This window comes from Aspergillus udagawae (assembly GCF_001078395.1).
Source record: "Aspergillus udagawae IFM 46973 DNA, scaffold_5, whole genome shotgun sequence".
In the NCBI taxonomy this organism is placed as follows: Eukaryota; Fungi; Ascomycota; class Eurotiomycetes; order Eurotiales; family Aspergillaceae; genus Aspergillus; species Aspergillus udagawae.
Window position 1 is genome coordinate 270,524 of NW_025091268.1, and position 21,397 is coordinate 291,920.

The 21,397-nt window shown below is 49.9% G+C and overlaps 10 protein-coding genes across 10 annotated transcripts; 4 read left to right on the forward strand and 6 right to left on the reverse strand.

Moving 5' to 3' along the window:
- Window positions 1-570: 570 nt before the first annotated feature.
- Window positions 571-996, reverse strand: Aud_006913 (uncharacterized protein; the record flags this gene model as incomplete). The annotated part of the gene is made up of 1 exon (XM_043291810.1): window positions 571-996. The coding sequence occupies one exon, from the start codon at window positions 994-996 to the stop codon at window positions 571-573; it is 426 nt and encodes a 141-aa protein (XP_043147745.1).
- An 899-nt stretch (window positions 997-1,895) lies between these two features.
- On the reverse strand, window positions 1,896-2,558 carry Aud_006914 (uncharacterized protein; the record flags this gene model as incomplete). Its single annotated transcript, XM_043291811.1, has 2 exons — window positions 1,896-1,987; window positions 2,048-2,558. The coding sequence occupies 2 exons, from the start codon at window positions 2,556-2,558 to the stop codon at window positions 1,896-1,898; spliced, it is 603 nt and encodes a 200-aa protein (XP_043147746.1).
- A 1,126-nt stretch (window positions 2,559-3,684) lies between these two features.
- On the forward strand, window positions 3,685-4,359 carry Aud_006915 (uncharacterized protein; the record flags this gene model as incomplete). The annotated part of the gene is made up of 2 exons (XM_043291812.1): window positions 3,685-4,114; window positions 4,166-4,359. 2 exons carry the CDS (start codon window positions 3,685-3,687, stop codon window positions 4,357-4,359), a joined length of 624 nt encoding a protein of 207 aa, XP_043147747.1.
- Window positions 4,360-5,049: 690 nt separating this feature from the next.
- Window positions 5,050-6,153, forward strand: Aud_006916 (uncharacterized protein; the record flags this gene model as incomplete). The annotated part of the gene is made up of 1 exon (XM_043291813.1): window positions 5,050-6,153. One exon carries the CDS (start codon window positions 5,050-5,052, stop codon window positions 6,151-6,153), a length of 1,104 nt encoding a protein of 367 aa, XP_043147748.1.
- Window positions 6,154-7,127: 974 nt separating this feature from the next.
- On the reverse strand, window positions 7,128-10,608 carry Aud_006917 (uncharacterized protein; the record flags this gene model as incomplete). The annotated part of the gene is made up of 2 exons (XM_043291814.1): window positions 7,128-9,496; window positions 9,546-10,608. The coding sequence occupies 2 exons, from the start codon at window positions 10,606-10,608 to the stop codon at window positions 7,128-7,130; spliced, it is 3,432 nt and encodes a 1,143-aa protein (XP_043147749.1).
- A 1,945-nt stretch (window positions 10,609-12,553) lies between these two features.
- Window positions 12,554-13,606, reverse strand: Aud_006918 (aromatic alcohol reductase; the record flags this gene model as incomplete). The annotated part of the gene is made up of 3 exons (XM_043291815.1): window positions 12,554-13,034; window positions 13,094-13,518; window positions 13,568-13,606. The coding sequence occupies 3 exons, from the start codon at window positions 13,604-13,606 to the stop codon at window positions 12,554-12,556; spliced, it is 945 nt and encodes a 314-aa protein (XP_043147750.1).
- A 1,071-nt stretch (window positions 13,607-14,677) lies between these two features.
- Aud_006919 (bZIP transcription factor) lies at window positions 14,678-15,398 on the forward strand (the record flags this gene model as incomplete). The annotated part of the gene is made up of 2 exons (XM_043291816.1): window positions 14,678-14,809; window positions 14,862-15,398. The coding sequence occupies 2 exons, from the start codon at window positions 14,678-14,680 to the stop codon at window positions 15,396-15,398; spliced, it is 669 nt and encodes a 222-aa protein (XP_043147751.1).
- Window positions 15,399-15,569: 171 nt separating this feature from the next.
- Aud_006920 (uncharacterized protein) lies at window positions 15,570-17,147 on the reverse strand (the record flags this gene model as incomplete). The annotated part of the gene is made up of 2 exons (XM_043291817.1): window positions 15,570-16,738; window positions 16,796-17,147. 2 exons carry the CDS (start codon window positions 17,145-17,147, stop codon window positions 15,570-15,572), a joined length of 1,521 nt encoding a protein of 506 aa, XP_043147752.1.
- Window positions 17,148-17,990: 843 nt separating this feature from the next.
- Window positions 17,991-19,085, reverse strand: Aud_006921 (uncharacterized protein; the record flags this gene model as incomplete). Its single annotated transcript, XM_043291818.1, has 1 exon — window positions 17,991-19,085. The coding sequence occupies one exon, from the start codon at window positions 19,083-19,085 to the stop codon at window positions 17,991-17,993; it is 1,095 nt and encodes a 364-aa protein (XP_043147753.1).
- A 1,023-nt stretch (window positions 19,086-20,108) lies between these two features.
- Window positions 20,109-21,329, forward strand: Aud_006922 (FAD-dependent oxidoreductase; the record flags this gene model as incomplete). Its single annotated transcript, XM_043291819.1, has 1 exon — window positions 20,109-21,329. One exon carries the CDS (start codon window positions 20,109-20,111, stop codon window positions 21,327-21,329), a length of 1,221 nt encoding a protein of 406 aa, XP_043147754.1.
- Window positions 21,330-21,397: the final 68 nt, after the last annotated feature.

Consider the following 21,397-nt stretch of genomic DNA (forward strand, 5'->3'; position numbering starts at 1 on the left):
GGGGGGGGGGGGGGGTGGTATAATAAAAAGAGGTACTCTTAAAGTTGAATAAATTTTGACATTACACATGATAGACGGAGTATAATATCTTATTACACCACAAAAAATTGGTATCAGTACTTGCCAATCCGCTCGCATGTCCGTTCATTGACCGAGAAACTGCTACGTACTACTCTCCCGTCGTCCAAGGGATACTCCTCACTGTCAAGCACGGCCTTATAATCTCCTCCCAGTTGCAATAGGAGATGGTAGACATAGAAGCGCCCCATACTCCATGCTTGAAAAACAGCATCGCAGCGAAGATCCTCGTGATTGGGAGAGACTCCAGCTTCCACCAAAGCCCGTACAGTCTGCGCAAAACCCATCAGCGCACTGATTGTCAAAGCAGAGTTTCCCTTTGTGTCGGGGTCTCCGGGATTAATACGACCTGTTCATCTCAAACCCATGTTGGAGTAGGATCCTCAGTTAAACGACCCGGGGCTCCATTTATCGCCGACCGAAAAGCAGTAAATGGATCGCCGCCGTATTCGAGGAGGGTGAGAACTGCTTCCTCATGTCCTCGAGAAGCGGCTATGCGAACGGCACAATCTTCGTGTGGCCAATGTCGCAGGCGATCTCAGCACCATGCTCCAGAATGACGGGTGTATGGCCATGCCGGGCAGCCATCTGAAGGGGGGAGGTGCTGTACTTTGCGAGATACATGAGTTGAGCATTCGCGTCAGCTCCATTTCTAAGCCTCATCCGCAAGAGCGATTCGCGCCCATGATATGCAGCCTCCCACACCACAACCTTCCGCAGTTCAGGTTGAAAATCCCATAATGTACCGTATGCCTGGAGAAGCGACATGAGGATATCTGTATGGCCCCAACGCGCTGCTGCGAGGAAGACTCGAAACAATTCATTTTGGTAGGATGAAAGCCTGTGGTCGGGTTGCAAGAGGAGGTGGACAATGTCCGTATATATATCGGTCAAGAGAGTCATTCCAAGGCCAGCCATCATGTTCCACCGCCGCGGCCTGATAGTAAATGTGGGTCGGCGCCACTTTCAAGGAGATATTCTCATCCTGTGTTGTTCTGTTGGTCGTCTATACGTACATCTGTTGGATTTACACGTGGTGATTTTTTGCAAGACTGTGGTGTCAAATGTTGGATTAAATCGCACAATTCAAAGTTGTTCTGAGGTTGGCCATAGTTCATATAAAATCATTGGCTGTAGTAGTACTTGAATTCTCCGTAACTCATTAGCAGCTTACTTATTACGAAACAGTATACCACAATGTCAACTACAATGTCAACCACAATGTCAGCCACAACCTCTGCTGTCCCATCTGGCACAACAAATCCTTCCACTAATAGTCTCTACAGTATTGCTAATAGTGGAAACCCTGCCTTAGCACACCCTTTAGTAACTGCTGCTCCCAGTATAGATCTATAGCAATATAAATAGATACTATGGCCCAGGGTGCCAGAGTAATTTCAGGACCTGTAATACTAATGCTGGTAGGGGTGGTCTACTAGTATTAATAGATGGTATATGCAGCTCCACCAGTGCTCCTAAAGGCATAATATGCAATAGGTTAGTATTTAGTGTGTATTACTCTAAGTACAGATATTACAGAGTCATAAATGTGTATTATGGGATGGAATGCCAGGCAGCTTTTAGGACTTATACATAGGGAAGAGTGTATAAGTTATGCTGGTAAGATAGAGATATATAGTAGAGATAAGAAAAATAAGGTTCAAATCTCGAAGTTTCAGACCAAAGTTCAAAGATGATGATAACAAAGGAGACAGCAAAGACCTAACATTCCACAGGCATCCAATTCAAATAACAGGAATACAAAAAGTCCATCAATATCATCTCATCCTTCCCTGCTGGCTTACAAATACTGTGACTCAGTGAATTTCATCCCACACCTCGTTGGTGTAGACCATGCAGTTGTTCCAAGCAAGATTGTAACTAGGGTGTTTGCGAGCATACTCCAAACCTGCAAAAGTCAGATACCTACAGATAGCCACATCAAGCAAAAACAGTCCAATAGACATACCTTTGTTGGTTATAAACGCATCCGTCGACGTTGTTTCCCCAAGGTACTCGTACTTACTGTCCTTGCTCGTGTGCACCCATTCCTTCTTCTTGTAGTTGAAATAGTGGTTTGCCCACCAGAGATTGATCACCTGAGACTCCACCGTTCCACCCACGGGTGTCTGCCCGAGCTTTGTTTCTGCCTCACTGCTGATCATCTCGAAGGCTTTGCCGTCGAAACCCTGGCGTCCGGAGCGCGTAGGAGAGTTGAAGAACTGGCCGACGATGAGCCGCACGTGCGAGTAATCGGGCAGACACATGTATTCTCCGTAGACAGGGGCCCATTTCTCGCGGAAGGCGTAGCGTTTGCCGTGCTCGAGCTGGACGCCCTTTTGGGCTGCGGCTAGGGTCATGGCCTCGTAGTTGTCTTTGTCGACCTGCTTCTGGTCGGGGAAGCGGTCTGGGCGTTGTTCTGCGAGGCAGAGGTTGAAGAGGGCAAAGAAGAGGATAAGAATGGAGCCGAAGGCTTTCATTTTGTTGATCGTGCAATTCCGTTGTAGTTAAGATGGTGTTTGTCTGGATGAGAGAGAAGTAAGGGCTTGGTGTTGAACTCTTGGTGCATCTCAACCGCAACTGAAGTCCCCCCTTTATATAAGCTTTCAGTTGGTAAATATTTTACGACTCCATACATCAACATTATTCTCGCCCCCATGTAATGTTAGATGGAAGAAAAAGAGAACTTTGCAAGGCGCTCTTTTGCTCCCAACAATGCCTCGTTCGTGGGTTGCAGCAATGCCACCGAGTTGGTCTGATCGCATGGTAAACCGAACTTCACCAACAAACACTTTAGCCCCAAACTTCTTCCAAATGCAGACAAGGATGTAACAGTCTACATCTTTGCCAAGACCAACAGGTTGGATCTCCTCTCCAGCGGCTTTGGCCAAAAGCACCGAGAGGCTTGGGGCTTGGCTGTTGGATGGGGCCGCGATGACCCGCGTCCCATCTCGACGGTTGTTTCACATTTATCGCTGCATGACTTCATGTTTTTTGGAGAGGCGACGCCACCGGATGTCATACAGAATCCTTTGCATTTGTCATTCTGTAACATCTACAGGGTCTACAAGATGCAGTAGATCACGAAACCCGCCGCCCCCAACAAAGGATTTCAAATGTTGGTAGACGCATTCATGTGATAACACTATCTACGAGCTTCTCTCTGAGATCGTCGCTATCTTTGGTTTTGTGTTGCTTGACTCAATGTTGGTTTTACTTCCAGGAATAGATCAGCTCTGTAGGAGATGCGAGTATGCCTCGCTGTAGCCCCCAACACTAACAACAGGAGCCTGAGGGATCAACTTTGCCATTCGCCGCGGCGTTTTGTTGACATTGGCATAGTCCCTGAGCACGTCTACAGCATCGCGATGAACGTATAGAGATGAATGAAGTGGCCGAGTTGGTTCGAACGTGGCTGTGCTTTGTAGAGAAAATTCGAGGCATCACAGCAAGCATTCATTAAGAAAATCGATGAAAGAGAAAGCTATAAAGCCCATGGCATCTTCAGCATTTCTGCCACCATCATCAACAACAGCAACAACCACAAATCAAGAACAGCAGCTCAAACGTTCATCTTTAGAACCTTCTACCATAACCATCAAAACAATGCATTTCTCCAAGATTGCCATCTCTCTTGGCCTCCTGGCCACCGCCGCGAGTGCCGCTCCCAGGTCCTTCCAGGAGCGCTCTTCCATTGTTGCCCGAGAGATCGTCGACCTCGGCGTGACTCCTCTGAGCGCCGGAGAGCTCGAAAAGCGTGAGATCATCGACCTCGGCGTTACCAACGACGGATTTGAGGACCTTGACAAGCGTGGAAATAGCAACTACATTTCCAGCTGCGGTTCCAACTGGATGCCCATCGAGGATGACAAGAGCAAGAGCCACTCCGGCTACCGCACTGCCGTCGAGCAGTACTGCTACCATGTCACTCATAGCCAGGACGGTCTGCCAACCGTCATTGGAGCGGGACAGAAGCACGCGGCAATTGTCAAGGGTGGATACTTCCTCAAGGGGGATGTTCCTGCCGCCGTGGACTGTGAGTATCCGGGATCTGAGTTACAGTGATATTCGCTAACTGAGAATGTAGTTGAAATTCACAACAAGATGAAGGACGGAGATCACACACCCAACCAGGCTGACTGCGTGACGTACCTCATGAAGATGGCCGATTCTAGCTCCAAATGCTACGGCAGCAAGAACAAGGACACCAAGGGCGGCACCTGGCAGATTGGCAGCGACGATGTGAGCTACCACGCTCTTCCCATGTCCAACTCTACTTAGATGAGTCCATTGCAAGACGAAGAAGATCGAGTCAATATCTGCCAGGTTGTTTCTTGTTGTTTCTGCTTTCCTGATATTCTGTCACATCTGTTGATTGCCTTGCTTGAACTTTGGTTTTCATTTCTAGTTTGCGAATAAATATCCTTGCTCTTCTACGCATGAAATGTCAATCTGCATTAAACCAATCTCACCCGTAACTCGTAAGTCCTCCGTACAGACTCAGTTATTGTACTGCGAGAAGCCTGGATGTCCCACCGCAGCCAAAGCCTCAAATGTTGGATTAAATCGCGCAATTCAATGTTGTTCTGAGGTTGGCTATTGTTCATATAAAATCATTGCCTGTAGTAGTACTTTAATTCTCCATAACGCATTAGCAGCTTGATTATTACGAAACGGTATTCTCACCTCAAAGGGCCCTCTTATGCTTATTATACCTGGCGGGGAATACCCCAGGCAGCGTAGTGTGGCAATGCAAACCAACTGTGGGGTCAATGTTTCGACCAGGATCGAGGGTGGCTTTCGATCATGCATTCATGCTAACATCAGCAAGGCGGATTCCAGAGAATGATTAACTATGATAGTCAGGCTGATTTGTCATACTCTCTTGATTTATCAACGTACCAGCCCGCCATTTGTCTCGCACGATCTACTTCGACATAAAATTTCAAGTGAACGAAGGAAAGCCATGACATGGAGCTGGAACGCCAACCTCGCTTACCAACCGAGATCTTCCTTCTTATTGCCAATTACCTGGACCCTCAAGACCTACTGCGTCTTCTATACGCCAGACCAGGTATCACATCTTTGCTAACCCATGCCCATCTAAGATCTGGGGATATCGAAGGCAACACCCTGCTTCACCTAGTGGCAGAGGACAACATTGACAATATGATCAGCCGACTGAGCCCAACCTCCGCAGCCAAGAGCATGGGTCAAAACAACGCCGGTCAGACACCGCTCCACATAGCGGTCAAAAAAGGTCACCATGGCATTGTTCGAGAACTGCTATCAACGGGATGCAATCCATCCCCGACGGACAAATACTCCCGAACCCCCCTGCACTTTGCTTGCCTGACCAAGCAAGACATAACCATGGTACAACTGCTCCTGGCTCATGGCGCTGACGCTTCGGCAAAAGACAGAGAGGACCGTACTCCAATACACATATGTTGCACCTACGGGCAGGTTGCACTGCTCAAGACTCTCATCGATGCCGGCGCCGACATCGATGCCGCAGAAAACGGAGCGGTGGATTCTGGAGCGCGAGGGCAGACACCATTCCACAATGCAGTACTGTGTGGACATACAGAGTGCGCGAAGATTCTTTTGGAGAGAGGGGCCGATCCAAACCTGCTATATGGGCCTGAAGAACACGTTATAGGCTCCGCAGTGTTCAGAGGGCAGACTGAACTCGTGCAACTGATGCTGGACAAGGGAGCTGATGTGAACAGGCCAGAGCGCCTGGGAACGACGCCCTTGATGATTGCTGCTATTGCAAACAGAGAGCAAATCGCGCGGATGCTGTTGCATGCCGGCGCCAACCCAAACATACGAGGACCTCGTGACGCCGTCCCCCTGCACGGCGCGGCCAGGGAAGGCCTGCCATCGATTGTGAAGTTACTGCTCGACGGGGGTGCTGATCCTTCCATTACGGATAGGTTGGGCTTTTCTCCGTTAGATTATGCTACAAAGAAGGAAACGACTTCTGGAGAGTGGGTCTCAAAACCGGGACATGAGTCGGTAGTTAAACTACTGCAACAGGCACAGCGACAATCAGAAGCTGGGCTAGGCTGAAAAGATGACAAATGCAATCACGCCTTTGAATGAGAGATGTTTCCTTTTCCGAGTCAATACACTTCAAGAATTTCCATATGAACTAACTCTTGGCCTGCTACATCGTATAACTAGAGTGCTAGACCTGTTGCACCGTGTCACGTGCCTATTGAAATGCGAGAGACTGAGAGTAAATCTAGTACACTGGCCAAATAACCCAGGTGAGAGGCAAACGTTCTCCCTACGTTTAGTTTCGACTGGTATTGGTATGCATAGGGAGCGATGGATGGTATTAGAGGGGTCCTCCCTAGGTGGCTGGACAGTCAGGGTTATGTTACCAACAGAGCAGTCTGGCATGTACCAGTTCTACAAACCTTTCTCACGACCGTAGAAAGCTCAGTCTGGGTCCATCCGCATACTCCTTCACATCTGTGAGGCTAGGAATTAATAAGAAGGACCATAAAGGCTTAGAGCTTATATCAAGTTAACATTCAAATCAGATTCCAAATCAGAAGGATATCCCTAAATCCATTCATGCGTCTCTTAAGGGCAAGCCGGGCTCATAACTGTTGATTCCATAGCACTAGTAAAGGTCCTAGACTACTAATAATTTATATGGCAAATCGCAAGTCAAGGAAAGTCCAATTCTTCTAAACGAATGTCTATCTAGCTCCTATATATGCCTTCGATAGGGGTCAAATTTGAGGGTCTCCGAATGATCGACTATTCTGCCAAGAGTGCCAGTGCTGAGTCAATTCGTATGCCTTCCAAATCGGACAAGCGGTTTAATAATTCAATAGAAACCTACAGTAGAGCAACGGTGGTAGTGGCAGTGTAGTTGAGATTAGGCAAGCGGCCCTGATTCAGGGGGTTGTTGCCGAGGACACCGCAGCGCACAGTACCTAACTAGAAAGACATGTAAGGTACTGTTTCGTCGGAGTTCAAGATCGATTTGGGATCAATCAATACCACCCTCCAGGCTGGCTTGCTGTCATTTACTCCGTCCAAATCAAGACGCCCGTGCCAAGGCTTCCCTTGCTTGCAGCCCGCACAGCACAAACAAAGCACGGCCCACCTGCACGACGGATCGCCGCGCTCTTACCCCTCTCGGAGCACCACGCCCTAGCTAGAACCTCGGCGCCTCTGCCGGTGGCATTGATGACCATGACCTCGTCACCGTCCGAGTCCTCGGGGGTGTGGTCCTTCAGCTGCTCGATCGACCAGATATTCTTCTGGAACCGCGGCAGTTCCCTCATATGCACTTCGTGCGGACCCTTCGGGCCTAGCCGGCACGGCGGAAGTGTCACGAAAACGGGGTTAGTGAAGAGCTTGTACGTGATGGGGCTCTGGTTGTTGTCGATCTTGAACGTGATGCTCGCACGGTACTGTGTCTCGAGTTCCACGTCGAGGTCGTCTAACTCCCCTTTCGCGGCCTTTTGGGCCACGCCAATGTCAAGCGCGAGCTTTTTAAGCTGGATGGATTTGATCTCGCAGGTGCTAATATCGCGGACGGGCGGCTCTGGTACAACCCAATTGCTTGGATCGCGCATCTCAGCTAGGTACTGTTGGATTTCTTCGCCAGGGCCGATCCGCGTCGCCGAGTGACGATCGTATCCGCTGTTAAGGTCTATGACACCCTCATCGGAATTTGAGCTGTGTTCGGTCAGGGCAATGCGTCGAGCTTTGATGCGGACATGTCGCGGACAGGCTGTCGATGCAGGAGGGTCAAACTCGACGCGCGGGCACGGCCCGATCCAACCACACAGCGATATCACGCCGGGGAGACAACCTAGAACACGTCCCAGCACCGTTCTCAGACGCCAGTATGATCGTGTAGGTAGTGATAGTCCGCAGTCGTAGTACCGGCTTACCCCGGCCTTGGACTTGATAGTCGGCGTACAAAGAATCATCGCTGTCATTATCTTGAAGGAAAACCACTTTCCAGGAAGGATCAGGCCGTAGAGCCAGTCATGCAGGTTAACGTCGATGGTTGCCCCGCCCCGGAGGTTGCTGTAGACGTCCTCGGCATAGTCGCGGAGCTCGTTTATGTAAGGCCACTTCATGCGTTCCGCAAACAAGAGAAGGCCCTCGACCTGCTGCTCGTGAATAAGTGAATGGAATTCGGTGGTCTTGCCGAATATCTCCCAGTCTTCGTCAAGAAAGTCGGCCCGCATATTATGCTGCTTCTCCTTGTTCTTCTCCGAGTTGATGGCTCTAACGGTCTCCGAGATCTTGTCCTCGGCGTTGGTCAGACCCTGTCGCATTTGTGTCGTCGCGTCCTTGCCTGCAACTTCCAGCGCTTGTTCGTAAGCTTTCTTGGCTCGCTTGGGAAACCCCAATTTGAGAGCAGCCATGCCCAGTCGAGACCATGCCTTGGCATATTTGGGATCGATCAGGGTCGCTACATAAGCATCATGTTCCGCCTCTTCGTATTTCTCCAAGCCGACCAGGGCGGCAGATCTGTTGCACCGGTAAATGGCATTTCCGGTGTCTATTTTAATGGCCTCAGTGTAAAGGTCAACAGCCTTTTGATAGTCATTCTTCTTCAACGCATCGTTGCCCTTGTTCTTGAAGTCTTCCGCCTTGGCTTTTTCCGCCGCTGTCTCCGCCTTCTTGATCCCGTCGAGTGATGGCTTCGCGTCTGTGAGGATGATCTCAACATTCTTCAACCACAATTCCGAGATAATAAGTGTTGCTAAGATCCGACTCGTGAACCCCGTGTACGAGCTTGATCCTTGCCGGTATTTCAACCGGACTGCCAGCTCCCATCCTATAATGACCTGCCGCAAAAAGTTCCAAACCCCAATATGCATATCGTCAGTCGGGCCTGCCCACTGCATCCCGACGCTTGATGTAGTTGTAAAGTCGGCGAAGATATCTGTGCGGTTAAGTAGGCTATACAGGTCGCCGATCCAGCGGTCTGGATCCTGCGCAGCCTTCTGGTCGTAGTATACGATGCTGTTGAAAATGTAGTCAGCTTGAGCCCAGCGTGGAAACGTGCTCACATGTTGGATGTCAACGTACCCCATAGTTCCAACAAACTCCTTTAGGTCGAGCTCCTCCTTAGTTGGGCTCCATCCAAACTTGCCTTTATGCTTTTGTAGCTCGTTAAGTCTGCGCAGTAGCTTCCTAGCGGGCAAGACCGGAAGGTCGGCATAGCTGACCATGATTGAGTTCTCCCTAGGTTTAGTCTCCTCAAAATCCCAGCACTCCAGTCCGTAGCCTTCCACGGTGACAGTTCCAGGGTTGACGTTCTCATACTTGGCGTGGCTCTCAGGGTCAAGCAATGAGTAATCTTCAGAGTCGAGCGACTCATACTTATCTCGTGACCACTTCTTCATATATTTCTTCTTCTTATACATCTCTGCAAATGGTTAGCCAACCAGACCTGAGAAGGGGCGGATCAAAATTACCGAATGACGCGTGATTTGTAGATACAAAGCCTTTGTCTCTATCATCCCAGTAGGGAAAGTCTCTCTCTTGCTTGTGACCGTCCCAATACACATGGCCGGACACGTGCGCCCCAGAGTAGGGCCCTATGAGGCTAACGGTTAAGGCCCCGGCGCTCCTTTTTTGCACATACAACTCGACCTCCCTCAGTCTTTTAGACAGCTCGTCCATCTCCGGCGCGGCTTCCGTAGCTGGGACTTGTGTTCCACCCTGTCGACCGCCTAGCGGTATTTCTTCGTCGGCTTCTTCCGGCTCCTGTGCGGCAACATCCTTGGCGGTCGTCTGGCTATCCCTATCATCGCCAGTTCCGGAAAGCAACTCGGTCCTGGCGGATACGGTTGCACCGAGCGCTTCAAGCCGCACGCTGGCCTGTTCCGAAAGCTCCTCATGGTCTCCAGCCATGGCCTCTTGCAACAGCTGCAACTCATGCACTTCCACGGCGGCATCAATGTCGCCTCTCATGGCCTCAGCAATCTTCATCTGCGCATCGGGGAACAGACTCTCTAAGCTATCATTAAACCCGCGCAGCTCGGTGACAAAAACCTCGAATCTCTTGCAGTCGCGCACCGCCCAGATGGCCTTGCGTGCCAGCGTGGTGTCTCGCTGCCGCTCGCGCGCCATCCGGCGCAGGCTGTCGTACGCGCGCTTGAACACCCCACCCAGGATGCGTTGGCTCTGCGATGGAACAACTTGTCCTTCGCCCGCAGCCAGAGCGGGGTCGAGCGGTTGCAGACCGTAGTGGTTCTGCAGGCGGTCGGTGTTCTCAAACACATGCTGGACGCAACCGAGCAGACGAAACACGGCGCCGCGCACGTCTTCACGGTACAACCGCGGGTCCGCAGGCGCACCGCCGAGGCCGACGGCATCGCCCCAACACAGCAGGCGCACACGCTCAACTTCGAACTTGACGTTGAGCAGCTCGTATTCCATGCCATACTGTCTTGCCGAGTCGACGACCTCGTAGACCTGGACGCAGGTTTTCCAGAGCGCGGCGACACCAAGGACGAGTCCGGCAACATCGGTCATGATGGAGCGATTTTATGAACGGACAATCTAGTGCTAAATAATCCCCGCTACAAGGGATAGTTTTAAATCTGTTTGATATGTGCCTGCAGACTTCTCAAGATCTTTGAAGGTGCTGTGTCTACCCAGGAACTGGGCGTGCCTGCTGATGTAGCTGCGCACGGGCCGTAATTGGTTATTCACCTACTCTAAGGCCACAACTTTTGCGAGGATGATCAGTACGTGTGCAGCGGGCAAAAACGATCGTCCACGTACTGTTGGACTGTCCAAGACTTAGAGGATTGCGAATGGAATTAAGGAGGAGTTCGGGATGCGTTAACAGCGTGTCGAGTCTACTGGGAGGCTCAACCAAAGCGAGAAAGATAAGCCAAACGCGGGTCAAAGCCATGCTAGGCTGCCGAAGCGTCACACGACGTCGCACGACACGAGGGCAGCCTAGCACATGGACGTGGCAATTCGGCCACGGCAGGCCTTGACGAGGCTCTACATAAGATCGACGTCATGCAGATTAGCAAAAAGAGCTGATGCTACGAGGCAGGTATTCTGGAAAGAAGGTATTGGGCCTCTAGTCTTGTCAATTCGCAGAGATCCTACTGTGGGGTGCCATGGAACTCTACGGACTTTTCGTACGCATAGTGTATGTATTATTACAGAGCTCGGTACTGTAATATACCAAGCGCAAGTTAATGTGCCCCGCGGATTAAGGTAAGCCCCTCAATAAATGATCTGTGCTAAGGCCTTCGTGGTGGGTCAAGAACAGAGTTATCATGTGTGTATTGGTCAAGCCGATTTCGAGAATGACTGTAGTTCACAGGAGATAATTTTGGTTAAGGAACCAGTAAACTACTCCTCGGACAAACTACTACCAGCTTGCTTGTCGTTCCAGTCCTTATATTCACTCTTGGGTGACGGGCACATGTTCTGGGCGAGAATAATCTAGCAGAAGTCGCAGTATGAGGGTCACCGCCTCATACCACCTTCTTCCTTTGATCGGGTTTGAGCATCAGCTCACTTAGGGTGACGGGTTCCCGACGGCAGTAGGCTAAATGATTTCCTCTGTTGACCGGGGCCCGAATAGCACACTGGGCTTGATTAGGTTTGAGTTGGGTAAAGGGAAAAGCAAAGCCCAGAAAGCCTCTCAAAGATGACCCTAGGGGTAGCTAATATTGCCCTATCATAATCCAGACTCCACTGTTCCCGTTCGTTTGTCGCAGGTATCAACTGTATGAAATGCCCGGCCTAATCAAGCGGCTGCTTAACCAGCTAACCAGGGGAGGCAGAAATTCCAGGTGCAGGAAGCTGCAGGGCTAAGGTCCCAGGGAAACAATCCTAAAGGGAAAAGGGTCAAGCTGACCAACAGGAAGCATCGGTCTAGAGGGCACCTTAATAAGAGAATGCGTCATATATGTTCCAATGGATATCCTAGCTTATGTTGTGTGAGGAAAATAAGGAAGTGGAGTCTAGCAACTAGTTAAAAAAAATGAAGCCTGGTTAAATGATCTAGAATAAAGCAAGAGATGACTATAATTTTATATCTAGCACTTCTACTACCATTATCCACAACAGTAACAACCAGGCTGACTGCGAGACGTACCTCAAGAAGATGACTGATCCCAGCGCGAAAAGCTATAGCAGCGAGACAAGGACACTAAGGGCGGCCCCTGGTAGATTAGCAGTAACAGTGTCAGCTACCATGTTCTTTCTATGGCCAACTCTACTTAGATGAATCATTGTGCGACGAAGGGGACTAAATTAATATCTGCTAGATTGTTTGCTTATTGTTTCTGCTTTCCTGATATCCTGCTACATCTATTGACTGCCTTGCTTCAGCTATTACTTTCATTCTAGTTTGTGACTAACTATCCTTGCTCTTCTATCCATCAAATGTCATTACCCATGTGTACTGATCTCACTCATGAGTCATGACTTGTAAGTCCTCAGTACAGACTCAGTTATTGTACTGTGAGAAGCCAGGATGTCCCACCTCGGCCAAAGCCTCCTTCACCACCTGCTCGAGATCCTTCTCCGGCAGCCCGAGCTCCTTGTTCCTAATATGCCTAATGGGCTCAAAGTGGCCACTGTAGATACCTTTAGTAAAGCCAATATTGATCAGGCCATATCCTGCCAGAGCTTCTCCATTTTCCCACGCCTTCTTCAAAGCAGGAATAGCCTCCTCGGTGCTAATCGACTTACGCTCCCACTTCTCACCGGTAAGTCGCTCAATCGTCTCAACGAGCTCCTTTTGCGTAGTTGCAAAGTCACTCGTGAAGACAATTTGGTTAGCCGTCGTGCTAGGATTGAGGAGGACGCGATTCAGCGCCAGGGCTGTGTTGTCCAGCGTGGTCGTCGAAAAATAACCCTCGCCGTCGTCGGTGAAGGTGATACTCCGGCTGGGATAGTTTAATCCAAGGAAGTTATGGCGCAGAGACCTTGGCACAGTCAGTCATCGGCACTAGTCGGTATCTCCATATATGAGGAAGAATCATACCATCCGATCCACATGCCGCACGCGATAGCCGTCCAGCTTAGTCCACTCGACTCCTTACTGCGCAGATACTGCTGCACCATTCCCTTGTCTTTGAATACAGGAGATAGCTCCTGGGCCTCGGGAGTGTTGTTATCGAGTCCATACTCGGACGGCACAAAACGCTTCACACCGGCGGCAACCGCCGCGTCGATGAATTTGTGCTGCTCGGCGACGGAGAAACTGGTGATCGCGTTCACAACTGCATCTTGGTCTTTGAAGGCCTTGATGAGGTCCTCGAGTGGGTAGGAGTCGGCGATGGTGATTACAGAGGCGGTCGAAGGGATACTGCCACGTGCCTTGGATGATTCTCTTGCGAGGACCGTGACGTTGAACGCGGGTTCGGACAGAAGAGACTTCAGAAGGACGCTTCCGAGCGAGCCACCACCCTGCTCACTGAATTAGCCAAGATCTTCACGTGGAAAGATGTCGGCTTACTCCGATCAGGATGATATTCTTATATGCGTCTGTAGCCATTGTGATGGGGATTTGTACTCGTAGCAATGCAGATTGTGTTTATGATTCCATCAGTCATTCTCCGTCTGCTTTATAGTCTTCCACTGCAGTTGTCCTCTAGTCAGCTTGACACGCGTTCAGTAATCAGTATATGCTAGCTTGAATAATTGGGGTATCCTGATGGCATGAGCGGAGAATTCGGCTTGATCACTAATACAACTCCAATCCGCAATGATATTCCTGCGTTAGTGGTATCCATCAGTTGGGAAAAGACTAATAGTTATAGATAAACTAGTATTCGTTTGTTTCTGATCCTCAGGTAACGACCCAATCAGACTTTCCTGTCAGGAGCGGCACTACGAATGTATGACTAGCCTCAGCCCCCATGTTGACTAGCAAGAAGTATTCATGTATGGATTGACTCGAGGATCTTTTGCTGCAGAGGATCAGGGTGATACTGGTGGTCACAGACGGATGCGACGGACACATTCTCTAGTTGCCGCTTCCCAAAATGGACATGCGACTGCCGTTTTGGGATGGGTCTAGGGGTTGCCGTTCGACCAATGAAATGGGCGTTGAAATTTCACCACTTCCCCACTCACCCTAACCCTGATAAGGTTGTGCAACTTCCAAATTGGGAATAGCCTTAGTGGAGCATTGTTTACTAAATAATCTCGTAAGTTGCCATTTTTACGGCGGCTGAATAACTACCTAGCGATCCTCTGCTGACAGACTACGGAGTAGTATGTTCGCCAATCGGACCCATAACATAATCATGCGATTCATTGGACCATGCCTTATTGCGGTCCAGAATTCCGCCCCAGCTATCCGGCCCCCGCCTCTATATGGCGAAAGCAATGAACTACTAGCGATACCATTCTCATGTCGGCGTGAAATGAACTGTGAGACTAGTGCCGCATTCAGAGATAGTGTAAAGTCGACAGACAGGGATTCATGGCTCTACAGAGAGTAGGACTGTATCCTGACTCCTCCCAACACCATGCTATAAAGCATCGGGCCCCCTTCAAATAGGAGTTGTGGAATGTCGGGGTTGTCTGCTTTAAACTACGCTCTAGACCCAATTTGTGAATTATGGATACTCCACCGTGTGACGGACAGTCCGACCGTCAGAACACACCCGAACCTCTTCCTCCTGTGAATCATTCAAAGCTTCTCAAGCGTGGTCGACCTCGGATAGAACGTGCTGGCGAAACAGCGGGTGAGGTAAGTGCTTGTGAACGCTCGTCTGTTTGGACTATGGCTGAGTCTCCTCAAGCGACGAAAAGAACAGATCCGACTTGCACAACGAGCCTACCGGTTTCGCAAGGATCTCAGAATAGCAGCACTGGACCAGAAAGTTGTCGAGCTTGAACAAACCATTCTCGCAATCCGTGACCTCTATCTCAGCGTGCACACTTCTGTCGTTGACTCGGGGATTGCCGTGTCGCACCCATTTCTTGTGCAGTCGATGCAAACGAATCTCCAACTCCTGCGCTGTCTCACACAGTCGGTTTCGTCGAGAGGTGCTGAATACCAGCCTTCGTCCACATATCACAGCACCGAGGGTTCATGGGACGACCAAGTTCTTGGGCGCAAACCACCGCTTCCATCCCCTCCCCTGTCGGGCCATTATCCGACATCAAGGTTCGAACCGTTGAGACTTCCTTTTGACAGCCCCTGTACAAGTCCTGGGGAGGCGCCTGATGTTTTGCCGGACCAATCCTCCCTTAACCCACTTCTGGTCTGTGATGAATACTTCTGGGAGCAACCCAGCAATGACATGAATAATGATGAGATATCCTTGGCCATTTGACTTCACCTGAATTCTCTTCGACTCACTCTTGATCTTGTTCTCCTAGCCACTGCGCCAATGAAATATGCAACGATTCATAAAGTAAAACCAGTACAGATCATCTTTCAACATGCATAATGCCTCGCGCCAACAGAAAGCATAACCGAGTACCCCACATCATCAAACATGCCATTACCTCCTCCCTTCCGCCTCACCTTTACATGTTCGTGCTAGATGTTGGGTTGACGTAGAGCCCAGATAGCGAATCTCTTCATTCTCCATCTCAGTAAGTCCAGCCAGTGCTATATTCCAGGCCTCTTCCCAATCAGTCTCACGAGATGGGTCATAGAAAAACCGCTGCAATATTCGCCGTATGTCCTTCCAGCCACTTGCCCAGTATCTTTGCAGAATTGACCTCCTGAGTAGTTGCCGCTGCTTCGCCCTGGAGAAGATCTGCCTGTTCTGTGGTGTTGCAACAACAGTACACATCCATATTACACACTCAATGAGCAGGGGATCATTCCACACCTCCGTGACTGCTCCTAATGCCTCAGCACGTCGCTGAGGCTTTCGAAAAATCAACGCTGCCGGATGAGTCCCCATAGCACTGAGGTCGTCGGCGAGACATGCCAGGGCGACACATATGCACTTCTCAAGGTTATTTAAGTCGCAGGACATGGAGCAGCGCCACGTTTGTCGGACTGTAGACTCGCTTTCTTTACTTCTGGTAAGCCAGTGCGAAAAATCCCTGACAATTCCGATCGCCTCGTCTGACAGATAGCGGTAACGGGCCAGGTCGCGAAAGCCCGGCGGTAGATCCTGAGCTGCCTCCCACGACACCGGCAGAGGATAAAGCAGCTCCCCCTTTGCAAGCGAGGTTGGGCTATTCGTAATTGCTGTTTGGACGTGAAACTCGACCATACTCTGGGTTACAAGAAGACTCATGCGAAGGTTCCTCCCAAAAGCATTCTCATCGGAGCTTCCGACAGCATCGAACCCTCCACGTAGCTTAACCACCTCTCGCATCCCGTTCAGATGGACAGGACCAAACTCATAATGGCCCAGATAGTCGTCCACCGGGATCAGCAGAGCCATCCCCTGTATCAAGACGTCGTCTACTTGCTGCTGGGACAGGCGGCTGTGCAGATCCAGCAGGACCTTATTCCGATGGTACATGATGGCACGACTGGTGTTTCCGGTAACATCGTGGCATTCCAGACTACACAGGGTAAATGCTGACAATCCATGCAGGATCAGATCGTGCTTCGAGGCCCACGAGAGAAGTCCACGGCCGTATGATCTCGTGCCCACGTCTCCCAGTCCAAGAGCCTTCGCGTCGTGGGGGAGAAGGATGTCGAAATCTGGATGATATCAATACTGATGTCCTGGAATTAGAACATGGGGAATCAAGTACTCACAATAGCTCAGGGAACGAGCAGTCAAAGGACCATTGGAGGCGAATCCCCTGAATGGGTAGAACTTGCCGGCCCCAACAGGTTTGGAAACAACGATCGCTTGTGTCGACGGCGTCCTTTGTGCCTGACCATCATCTTCCTGAGATTCATTTCTTTCGTCTATTGTTGACTCTTTTGAATCAGGACGATCCGGAATCTGGAGCCACTGCAGGGGCCCCTGCCTCCCTCGGTGCTCAGGCTTTTCTCCCCTTTGCCTGCGCCGTCTGGTGCTTGCCTCTGTTGCCACGAACGCATTGATTGCTCGTCGCGTGTTGGTGTCTTTCTTCTTTGAAGGTCCGTGATAGGGGATGAACATGGTGAGTTGGACTTTAGACCGTCACGGTCGCATTATCACAGTCAGAATACTATGTTTGCCAGGTGCACATGTGCAATAAACACAAGTCTCCCAGTTGTCTTATATCTCTTTTAGTCATTATACGTCCCTTGATCCTGATTCCTGGCAGACACGCAGCAACTGTGGAAGTTCCTCGTCGGGCATGATTATGAATCTTTTGCGTGGCACTTTTTCTTCGCTACTATTTCCTCGTGTGGCGCTTAGTCTCCCACACTAACCCAAATGACACTTCTGCCATCATCAATATGACAACCTCCAGTTGCACTGAGGGACCGTTTTCATGATACACGATGTGGATATACTCAATATGGCGCCATTTCTGGAAAGGTCCTCAGCTATCTGAATTGTCTGCCAAGAAGTGTTCTTGTTTGCCGATAAATCCGATGGCTTGCATTCGCCGTGTCGCCACTCAATACCTCCCGCAACTGATTACCAATCTGGTACTTCCATAGCTATAAACGAATTCACATCGGATGGGATCAATAATCATTAGCGTTCATGCTTCGGTCTTTGATTCATTATCATCGGCCTTTGCTTGAGAATATCTCAGCTGCGCGTCTTGATCTGCGTCAATATAACAAGATCCCGGAACGGACGACTTGGTTTCAAATGGTCAGCTGTAAAATAAACAAAGTATTCAATGTTGGCGCCATATTTTGTTAGTTCCACGATCCGACAAGATCAGCAAAAGCATCAAGTCATTCAATTGATCAAGTTTGTCAGCAGCAATGGAAGGTATCACAGTTATAGCCAGCCCATGTCCACAGATATACATGCAACCACATAGGGCAAATGGCACGTATTCTAGTCTGCATCGTCAGAGCACCGCATACACAAATCGATATCAGCTTGAAGATCTCCAGTCGGTTGTGCAGCCAATTCCTGCAGATTATTTGGCCTTTTTTTCAAGTCCATACTCACCACTTCTGAATGACGTGTTAAAGAATGAGGTTCTAACCGAAGTATGTCCCACCCAGAACGCTCAATCATGCTCCTTCTCCAGCTCGTCTCCCAGTTTCCCCACCAAAGAATAACACTCCACAGAACGCTGATGGAATTACCACCATATCGAGTCCGATACAGCTCCATCAGATCCGGTAGCAACGACCTGGTCGGCGGTCCATAAAAGTCGTATTCCCCGTAGAGGTCATTATCATATAGGACATTTTCCATGCTATAAGGAACACGGAACGTCCAGTGACTCTCGTATGACATTCCAAACCACTCAGAATTGGGGTACTCCTTCCCTTTCTCCGCCTCATATAGCCGAGGGTACAACACTCGGCCCAGGAGCTCACCTGCCAGGTGGCTGAAAGTGACAATGACATTGCGGCACTCGCCCAGAAGCTTGAATATCTTCTCAATCGTAGGGCTGATGAGTTCGACCCATTCACGTGTCGGTGACAGCCCGACACTGCACCAGTCGCTAGGCCGGTAGTAATCCCCACCGCCTAGATCGGTCAGCCAGCGTTCACCTGTTCGTCCATCTTCCAGTACTGGAGCCCATTCCAGGCAATTATAGTCTATCGAGAGCTTTCTGACATTTTTCCGATTATACGGACCGATCATCACCAGCCACTTGTATATCGTCTGCCAGTCTTTCTCCCCGAGCTCAATACAGGCGTGAAATATACTGTGCGTGTAGAACATATGGACAGTTTCCAGGTAGATTTGCTTGTTGGTGAGGAACAATTGCATAAGGGGATACATGTAACAAACTGCGGTGTTGAGACTTATTTTCTCTGTAATATTCTGCTTGTCTTCTGAGCTATTCTTCTCAGGTCCTGTTTGTCCAAGGCGTATACGGCAATAATAATTTCCCCTCAAAAGGATCTTGTAGATCTGAATACGCAACTCCGGCGGGAGATCCATGAAGCCGATGGGATTATCGATCCCCATAATGAGACCAACTTGACTTTCAGGCCGTGTGGAAGACAATGGTATATGAGGATTGCGTTGGATTGTTGTTATAACATTAGAAGAAAAGTAGAGTGTCGAGTTTAATCGTATTTATTACGACACCTTACCAGAGATTTCATATGGCTTTAACCAGCGTCGGACATGCGATTCTGGCTTAGCAGAGAAAGCTTACCAAGGACAAGTTTTGATCTTGTTACCGGAAAAAAAGAAAAAAAAAAAAAAAAAAAGAAAAAAAAGAAAAAGAAAGTTGTATAGGCATACTAGGTATACCATACATTAGCAAGTCCCTTAATCAACACTATTTTAATCCTATCTGATGAGGGCAATGTTGAGTAATGTACAAAGAGTTCAGGCTACATAGCATTCATCATGGTAAATATATTATTCGCATATTATATTAGCATTTACACGATGGTATAGGATGAGTTAAGCTAGCGCGTACTTGGAGACGTCTTAACTATCCTGTAAGGATGATAGACGCACTCAGCGTATGCGACAACACGAAGCTGACTAGTCTACGACGACCATACCGAAGCCAGGCTGACTTCAGTTGAGAAATGCCCCCAACGGCCTGACCCGCAATACGGGCCAACATGAAAGATGTGCTACTGTTCGCTGCTGCGCTACAGCCGTAACCAAGCCTGACCTACTCTAGCCCCAAACCCGCAAGCTTTCTTGAGTTATCTCAGCCGCTGATGCCCGTGCTTTCCTCGGCATGCAAATAAGTGCACCTATCAAGGTGACGCTAAGATCGTTGAAGCGTCAGCTTACCGGGCAGTGCTGCTATCAGCAGCGTGCAAGTGCGGAGATGGCCGCAGATCTAATCAACGCGTAGCCCTCGGATCCGAGTCCTCGATCCTTCGGCTTATTCCCGTTACAGACTTTGGCCGCGGCCATTTGAGCAAGGGAAGGGTATATATACACGAGAATCCAGTCTGACTAGGATATTTTGATGCAGCCTTCAAAATCATTCTCATATATCTGGTCCATACCGACAGTATCATGTCAACAATCGACAGAGTCGCCATCATTGGCGCCGGCCTTTCTGGCCTAACCCTTGCTCTAGCCCTACAGAAACAATCCATTCCCTGCTCCCTCTACGAGGCTCGATCATCCCCCCTCAACATCGGGGGCGCAATCATGCTTTCCCCAAACGCCCTGCGCATCCTCGACCAGCTAGGCGTCTACGAGCGCATCCTTCCAGAAGGCTACGAATTCGATAAACTATACTTCCGCTCCCCGGATGATCAGCCCATGGATACCTACGATTTCGGAGGCACAGAGCAATATGGCTACCACGGGATGCGCATCTACCGGCATGTCCTCATCCGGGAGCTATCCGCCATGGTTAGCCAGGCGAAAATTCCCATCAAGTACCACAAGAAATTCGTCCGCGTGGTAGCCGAAACAGAAGAGGATATCACCTTTGAATTTGCGGATGGCACCACCGAAACCGCAACCTGCCTTGTCGGCGCGGACGGAATCCACTCCCGCGTTCGCAAATACCTGTATCCAGACCTCGAGCCCATCTTCACCAATATCGTCGCCGTGACGGCCGCCGTGCCGACGAACCAGCTGCAGGTTCCCAGCGGGTATGGCCTGCCGGTGACGATCCTGAACAGGACGCACGGGGCATTCGTCATTGCACCGCAGTTGGCCGATGGCTCAGAGGTGCTCATCGGGCGGCAGAAGCGGGCGCAGCAGCTAAGCCGAGAGGGGTGGGACGAGCTGCTAAATAAAAAGGAGTGGTGCGTGGATTTCCTCCGGGAAGGCGTGGACTCGTTTCCTGGCATCGTGCAGCGGGCTGTGGCGGATATCACGACCGACAAGATCAACCTGTGGCCGTTCTATGTGGTGCCGAAGCTTGGGACTTGGAGCTCGGAGCATTCCCGGGTGGTGATATTAGGGGATGCGGCGCATGCGATTCCGCCGTCTGCAGGGCAGGGGATTAATCAGGCTTTTGAGGATGTTTTTACATACGCTCTGATCCTTGCACGGTCGGATAAGGTGTCGCTTCAGCGGGCATTGAAGATTTGGCAGGGGGGACGGCAGGAGCGGGTGGATAAGGTTCTTGAGCTGAATGCGCAGATTGATAAACGGAGGATGCCAACTATGGGGGAAGAGGACGCAGAGCAGGCAGAGGAGCCGTTTGACTTGCAATGGTTGTATAAGCCGGATTTTGTGGAAATGGTGGACAGCTGGCTTTCAAGGATGGAGAACTGAGAGTGAATTATGTTGCGAAGGTATAGGTAATCATTACAATCCAATTATTTCCCCCATTACTTGAATAT